This window comes from Nematolebias whitei, chromosome 20 (assembly GCF_014905685.2).
Source record: "Nematolebias whitei isolate Nwh7 chromosome 20, NemWhi1, whole genome shotgun sequence".
NCBI classification, from domain to species: domain Eukaryota; kingdom Metazoa; phylum Chordata; class Actinopteri; order Cyprinodontiformes; family Rivulidae; genus Nematolebias; species Nematolebias whitei.
Genome location: NC_056517.1, coordinates 4,490,357 through 4,498,502, shown reverse-complemented (window position 1 = coordinate 4,498,502; position 8,146 = coordinate 4,490,357). Strand labels below are relative to the sequence as shown.

Sequence of the window (8,146 nt, the reverse complement as noted above, 5' to 3'; positions counted from 1 at the left end):
AAAAAAAAAAATCTAATAAATTAAATTCTTAAAATAATTAAAAGGTTATTGTAAGGTTAATGTTTATGCAGCTCATAATGTTCTGGCTCTACAAAAATTTAAACTTTTAACCTTTCTCCAAAATATTGTTCAAGTTGTGAGAGTTTAAAAAGGGGAAGGTGGGCAGTCACTCTTTTTATATATTTTTTTCTGTTCTTAAATTCACATTATTCTGGTCTGCGAGTCTTTTCATCGAGACAGTTTTGGCCCACCTGAAAATGTTTGGACACCCCTGTCTTAATCCAGCTGTGGCCAAAATGACACCATTCTTCAACTGCAGCTGTGGGCTGCACAAAATCACTTCAAGGGCCGCAAGTGGCCCTCGGGCCGTACTTTGGACGCCCGTGCGTTACAGGGCTGTGAGTGACAGGAGTTTGCTTCCCGCAGCTGCTGACGCGATCGTCTTTTTAAACGACTCTGCTGCTCCCAGATGGAGCAGGAGTGAGTCAGGTCAGCTGGATCCACGTGAAAGGTTGCGTGTTGGACCAGCACCAGCTACCGTTCTGATAAAACCCGGCGCCGCTGCCTTTAGCCGTACATTTGTCGTGAAACGGTGCCAGCTTGTTTCCGTCCTCAGGTCGGCTCCGCTTGTCACATTTTCACCGAGACCTTTGCTCCGTCCTGCGGTATAATCCTGACAGGTGTTGGTGACGGGTTGTTCCCAGGAAGGAGGCAAGATGAAATGTCGCTCTTAAGAGTTTTTAACATTTCAATTTTTCTGCAGCTCGGTGCAGAACAGTGAGCGAGGGAAGAAGATCGGAAACGCCATGATGACCACCAGCCGCAGCATGGTTCAGACCGGAAAGATTGTGGGTAAGAAGCCTCCAAGAATGAGAGCGGCCATTAGCAATGTTTAAAAAAACATTTTTTAAATAATAAACCCTTACATAAATGTTCCACTCTCAGGTCAGTCAGTGGGCGGAGCTTTGACAAGTGCCAAGTCTGCCATGTCCTCCTGGTTCTCTACACTGGCCCAACCAGCACCGGTACCCTCTGAACCGGCCTCTGAGGTGAAACCGTAACAGTCGGTGTCCAGAACGTCTCAGCGCGTTTGTTAAAACCTTTCCTCGAGTTTAAAGGGAAACCATAAAACATGACGACCTCCGACCTGGAACAGCTTTCCGTTTTCCAGCGTCGTCAGCTCCACCACAAACACCACAGCTGCACCGTCAGCTCCACCACAAACACCACAGCTGCACCGTCCACGCTCACTGTGAGGGGAACCTGCCAGAGACTCACCTGACCTCCTGTCTGTCCCTGCTCTCCTTCCTCCGACACACAACATGTGCTGTGTTTGGGCTTGCTGCGTATTATTCACTTTATCTTTTTATTCTTTCAATTTATCTTGAACTAATGGCACGAGAACCCCAAAGATTTCATCTAATTAAGAGTTTAAATTCATTCAGGCCCGTTGCCTCTGTAGTAAAACTGTGGTTGTTTAAAACTGACGTCAGGGTAGATGAAACATAATGTTGGCATTAAATGTTATTCTCCTCCTTTTTTAATAAATAAGTTTGAAAAAGCTGAAAGAAAAACAATTAAAATATAGGATAAGCAGCAATATCAAATACTTTATCAGTACAATGATTAAATCGTAAAATATCAAGATAAAACTATATATATAGATAAAGCTTTAAAAAGCTATATCACTAATATAGACGTTATCCACAACTATTTTTAGTATTTTTTAATATTTTAGCATTATTTTACAAACAAGAAAAAAAAATTATTATGGTTGTTTTAAAAATGATCTTGAGTAATTTAATAGGGGGTGCTAAAACAGACTGAAACATTTTAGATCTCAAACATTTGCCTTTTATCATAAATTAGAGCCTTTTTAATGTTTATTGACATTAGTCATTCTTTACACGTTGGTCACATTTTAAACATTAAGACGAGATAAACAAGAGAGACAGTTCTTTTAGTCTGAAAGGAATAAACATGAATATATTTGAGTCGCTCGTGATAAATTAAATGATCTGCTGTAAATAAAAATACCATCAAAGTTCCCAAAGTTTGGACGTTCTTCCTGGAACAACCACACGGTTACTACAGAAACTTTGTGAAAACGCCTCCTTCAGCAGTGAAGGAATCTGAAAAACCGTAGTTAGGACCCCCCCAGGCCTTTTTGTACTTTGTCAGTATACATAAAATCTATATTTGAAGAAATCTATTTGGTAACACTGACAATAGACTCGTTACAGATTACGTATTTATTAAGAAGTATGTTTTGTCACGACAACACTGGAAGAAGTGGACCACTGTGTTTATTTGCACAAAGCCGTCATTTTATTGTGTCCGTGTGGATCTTTAACTTTTAAAACTGTACATTTTACAGGATCCTTTCCCTTCATGCTGCTCACACATTCAGGATTCAAAGTAATCCGGCGAGCCTGTTCTCCTTTGTGAGATTTCCTGCTTTTTAAATGTTTGTCTTTTCTGTCGTCGCGATTTTTACACGTTCTTTGGTCAAGTGTTTCCTGGATTAGGTTTGGTCAAATATACTTTTTATTTGAAGATCTCTATTAATTTTGTATTTCTATATCCTGAATATGTACCAATATTGACAGAATATTTTCCTGAGATGCTTGTAATGTATTGGAGAATGAAGTGATCTGATGCTGTAAGAGAAAAATAAATAAAAACGGCCCTTTTATTTATAAGAGCTCATCCTGTCTCAGGTTTCTGTGTGGGTTGAAGTGATGGCAGATGCAGGTTAGATTATTGTTGTCATGTGATAAAGAATATTTGTAAAAGTCCACCACCAGTTTCCCAAACTCATTCAGAAAATCATCAGTTTATTGCAAAACAATTCAAGAGGTGAAGGAAGAGCCGACCTCTTGGTGTTTTGGTGACCGGCTTTAACAGAAGTGTGCTTTAAATTACACGTCCTGCCGTGAAGGACACGTTGGTGCTCCTGGTTCAAGATGTCTTCTTAATGGTAGCAAGACCAAATAATTATTGAATATAGAATAAACACCAGGGCGGCACGGTGGATCAGTTAGAGCTGCCACCTCTCAGCAAGAAGGTTGCCGGATCCAATTCTGGCCGGGGGTCTTTCTGGGTGGAGTTTGCATGTTCTCTCCGTGCATGCGTGGGTTTTCTCCAGGTACTCCAGTTTCCTCCCACAGACTAAAAACATGCATGTTAGACTGACTGGTAACTCTAAATCGTCCCTAGGTGAGGAATGGTTGGTTGTCTCTGTGTCCCTGTGATGGACTGGAGACATGTCCAGGGTGTCCCCCACCTCTCCAAGTGATGGTTGGATATGGGCACCAATGACCCCGGTGACCCAAAATGGAAGAAGTGGGTTAAGATAATGGATGGATGGATTTTTTGCTGAATGTTTCAAAATTGTAGTAATTTATAAACTGTTGCTCTTTTCTCACAATAAAATTAAACTTTAAATTGGACTAAATTGCTGCACCATGTTGACAAACCATTGCACAGCTGTTTAGTCATGTGACTACTGTCCAATACGAGGTCCAGTGTCGACACGTCCTGAAATGTTACTTGTGGCATATTGTTTAGAGACGTTGTTCTTTAAAACAAACCCAACACAGAGTCCATTTCCAGAACGTTTTTGGTATGTTTTTTAATAAATTAACGTCCATCCAAAATACAGTGCCAAAGGAAAATGATGCATCCAAACATGCTAGGTAAAGTTCGTCATGAAGCACCTGTGCTCATGTTTAAGATAAGAGGAACGCTCCCTTTCCCGCCCTGACCAGTCCCGCTCCACTGACACCAGTAGTTGCCTGGATGACGTCTGAAGCCCCAATCCTGGGCCAGCCCCGTCCTTTTGCAACCAATCAGCAGCAAAAACACTTTCCAATATTCACTCAGAAAAATGTAATCTGATAAGAAATGGTGATCTACCCACAATCACACTACAGTAATGTTTGATATTAAATAAAAAAGACACCAATACAAAATAGACCTGGTTATTCCCCCCCTCAACACACTAAAACAGCTGTCTTAAACATATGAAAAATATATGTAATTTATTTATTTATACATTTCAGCAGCTTTAAAAAAATGCATGAGCCCAGAACCTGTTACTGCGAGTAGAGTTGTGTGTGAGGACAGAAACCCCGGTGGAAAGAAACGCAAAGTGTCATGACCACGTGGCGATGGACAGACTGAGGTGTACGCTGCTGGTTGTGTGGAAGACCCGTGTGCAGCAGACGTGACGGACAGGCAGCGGAGGCCGACTCAGGATGGAGCGGGCAGCTCCGAGCAGGGTGGGGTGAGAAGTGACTGGACCTGCAGCCCCCCTCTCCTTAACCCCCCCCCCCCCCCCCCTCCAACACACCGCTCGCTCGCTTCGCCCGTCGATCCTCCTGCAAACCTCGGCTGCCGCTCCTCTCATCTGCAAGGCCTTTAGAGGAAATACGCAATCCTGTGTTCCAAAGAATATCCTGCTGAAAATCAAGTTCCTCGCAACGATTGTTAAAAAATATACCGAACGATGATGTAAAACTGAAAGGCCTCGCATTCCTTGGAGGAATGTTGATCATGTGCTGCCTTTCACACCAGTTGTAAACTAAGATCGTTTTATAATGAGAAATAACAGAGCTGGATCCAGTTTGGTCAAACCTTGAAAACAACGTGCACGGTCTCGTGCGACGGCGCTCTTAGAGCTCGTATGTGATGTGTACGACTGATCTGAGCTTAAATTTGGTGGCTGCCATCTTGCATAGGGTTGACTCGAAAAGATTTACAGACTGAAAGTTTCATAAAACCCACTGAACAGAAGTGGAACTCTCTAGAACCCTTCACGGAGCGAGTTTTGATTTTCTGCAGAGTATTTCTACATCAGTCAGAGCAGAGAAATGAAGAAGAGGAGGAAGCTGAAGAGCTGGACAGTGGTCTGGAGGTGGGGAGCATTTTGGTACCAATGGTTGCCATTACCATGAGTCAGAAGGTTTATCGGTCAAGTGCATCATCCTCCTCCTCCTCCTCCTCACAAAATTAGTTTGAGATCATCACATTGGAGAAACAGTATGACATAATACCTAACAGATGTCACGACTGACGAAGTCAAACAAAGAAAAAACATGTTCGTTATTTCAGTATTTGAAGGGCATCAATTCAATCAGTTTTAGTCCAAAGTCCCTCCAAAAAACTGACATGGAACCCTTTGATTATGCTGAAGCCCCGCCCCTTCTTTGTGTTCATGCCTCGGCGATCCCTCCCTCCCTCGTTCAGTCAGTGAGGGCGCAGAGGGGGGAGCTATACATGAGGGAGGGTCACCAGCTCCCCGTCCACCTCGAACTCCTCGGCTCCGTCGGGTGAAAAGAGGTAGGTTGGAGGTTTCCACGGAGACTCCTCCAGGCAGGAGGGGTACAGTTTCCCTACGGCACAGCGGAAGTCTTTTCCCAGGTCCCAGAGCACGCGCTCGGACACGGGCTGCCACAGGTACCAGCGGTCCAGCTCCACGTCGTACTGATAGATGGCGTACTTGGCGCGCTCGTTCATGTGAGTCTCCCTCATGAAAATGCACAGCGAGTTGAGCAGCACCACCGCTCGCACGCAGGGGTCCGAGTAGCGCTTGGCAGGGATGTTGGCGGCCAGGCGCCATTCGTTTTTGTTTATATCGTAGATCTCCACGGTCACCGAAGAGCCATCGATGGTGCTGGTCGGCATGCGGATGCCGGAGTTGCTGACGACGTGGAGGCCGCCGATGTAGAAAATTTGGTCGCCAAAGGCAGCGGCAGAGGCAAAGCAGCGGCTCATCTTGCGCATGGCCATCTCCACCCACGTGTCTGCCCGGGGGAAGTAGCAGTACATGAGATCGTGGGTCAGCACGTAGATGCAGTCGTGCGCCACCACCGAGGTGCTCCAGTTCCAAGCAAAAGGTAGCGGGCTCATCATGGTCCATTCATCCTTCTCGCAGTCGTAGCGCTCCACCGTGCGCTTGCTCAGCTCACCTCCGACGTTATCGCCACCGATTGCATAGATGTAGCCCTCGCAGCAGACCAGCGAGGGCTTGATGCGGGCACACAGCATGGGGGTTTTAGGCACCCAGGCGTTCTGTTGGGCATCAAACCAGAAGAAACTATCGACCGGGCGAAACACAGCCTGAAACTTTCCACTTTTTCCGTGATTGGTGATCGAGTTCTTGAGGGGGATCTGACCACCAGCAATGTATACATCATTGTCAGGAGTAACAAGGGTCCCCATCTTCTGCAGGTCTCCTGGGGGGTTGCAGAGCTTGTACACCTTCTCTGCTTGCGGGCTGTAACACACTATTGTCGTAGGCACAGACATGGGCATGACGTAGCTCTTACTTTGCGTCTCCGACATGGCCTCCATGAAGATGAGCATCTCTTCTTTGGTCATGCCTAAGCGAGGCTTGAAGAACTTGGGCATGGACTTGTAAAGTCCCTGCACCACTACAGACTTGTCGTTAGGCGGCAGACCTTGAAACCAGGCACGCTGCGTCACCTCCGACAACGCATCGATGCGGATCTGACTGAGCACGGAGGACAGATGCTGCGAGCGTGCTTCCATGTTGTACTCCAACCACAGCATGGCCGCCTCACGCACCGTCTCCTCCTTCTCCACGTTGAGGTTGTCGCTGCTCAGGATGTCTATCAGCAGCTCGTGGGAGAGCTGCAGGAAGGCCTCCTGACGGTAAACTCTTGGAAACTTGTGCTCCACCATGCGTTTGGCGCTCTGCTTCAACTCACCGCAGCTGAACAGATCGCCGATGCTCAGCATGCGGACGCAGTTCTCAGCGTTTATCTTCTTTACCAGATAGTCTCTGCACTGCAGCAAGACATCGTCAACCTGAAGGGACAGAGGACGTCAGACGCTGTGCATCAAATAAATCTGTTTGTAGAAATGTGACGTGAAATCAAGACTTGAGAAGTGATGAAACGTACACACTCACAGGAGCTTTGAAAAGAGACACAACTTGAAGTGAAGGTAAATGGACTGAAGCTTTCCGTCTTATCAAGATACTCAAAGTGCTTTAAAACACAATCTGTGCCTCACTCATCCAGACATTCTAATAATCAGAGCTTTATCACATTCACACACTGATGGGACACACATCGAAGGCAATGAGGGGTTCAGTGTCTTGCCCAGGGACTCTTGAGCATGTGACTGCTGGTGGATTCGAACCCCCGACTCTTGCATTGGAGGACGACCGCTCTAACCACTCAGCCACAGGGTAAACTTTAGGATTTATAACATGAGACTGACTTAAGACAAATATTTGATAATGCCTCGGATTATTTTCCTCCATAAAATCACCATTTTTAGAAAACATGACTCATGACGATGTTCTACGATGAATTAATGGGGAACCGATTTCCAGCAGTGGACAGCTGAGCACAGAGACAGGCGTTCATCTTTCTGGCTGATTCGTTGACAACAAAGCAAACGACTGAGCTGTTACCAACCTGAAGGAAGCAGGCGGTCTCGTAAAGTGGCTCCACTGTGCTGTCGCTGATGGCCAGGTTGCCCGTGTAGGCGTAGGTGATGATGATCTTCAGGGTGGCGGGGTCCACGTTTCTGAGATGAACGTGGGTCTGCTTGCTCTCGCTGAGGCCGCTCATAAACATCGCCCTGTAGGAGGAAGATGACGAACCTCGTCATCTTGACTGTTGGTACATCAATGACTACAAACACATATTTTTATTCAGAACAGAGCAGTCGAATCATCACAAGTCTTAGAACCATCTTAGAACATCTCCAATCTAATGAAAGTTCCCCCCTCAGTTACTTGCACAGTGAAGGAGGAAATGACATCACCGAGCATGAAAGTGGTAGCGTCGGAGTATTGAGGTGTTTTTACAAGTACAAGTACATGAGGGTTGGTACAGCGCACGATACAATACCTGTATTGTTAGGAGTACACCACTACTAAAACATTCTTATCAGGGGTGCAGTGATTGCAGTTTTGTGGCCGATCAACGATTTCTAAAAAGTCTGACCTGCAGATTCCGATTTTGTTTAATAAGCGACGCAGTCCGGTGTTATCAGGTCACAACGCACCTTCAATATACCAATATTATTTTGTTGGAAAACACACCGTTGAACAACATCCAAGAAACAATACAAACTTGTTTTAACTGGCCATGAGGCAGTGCTCTGA

The 8,146-nt window shown here is 45.6% G+C and overlaps 2 protein-coding genes across 2 annotated transcripts in view; one reads left to right on the top strand and one right to left on the bottom strand.

Annotated features, from left to right (window-relative positions):
- The window catches only part of avl9 (AVL9 homolog (S. cerevisiase)), a 30,641-nt gene extending 28,635 nt beyond the window's left edge, over positions 1–2,006 (top strand). The window contains exons 15-16 of the mRNA XM_037694285.1: positions 764–852; positions 946–2,006. Coding sequence (XP_037550213.1) covers positions 764–852; positions 946–1,061 — 205 coding nt within the window. The 3' untranslated portion in view covers positions 1,062–2,006. The remainder of the gene's footprint in view (positions 1–763; positions 853–945) is intronic.
- Positions 2,007–5,225: 3,219 nt separating this feature from the next.
- The window catches only part of kbtbd2 (kelch repeat and BTB (POZ) domain containing 2), a 4,915-nt gene continuing 1,994 nt past the window's right edge, over positions 5,226–8,146 (bottom strand). Inside the window, exons 2-3 of the mRNA XM_037693826.1 lie at positions 7,452–7,617; positions 5,226–6,834 (exon numbers count right to left, since the gene is read on the bottom strand). Of these exons, the coding sequence (XP_037549754.1) occupies positions 5,275–6,834; positions 7,452–7,617 (1,726 nt within the window). The 3' untranslated portion in view covers positions 5,226–5,274. The remainder of the gene's footprint in view (positions 6,835–7,451; positions 7,618–8,146) is intronic.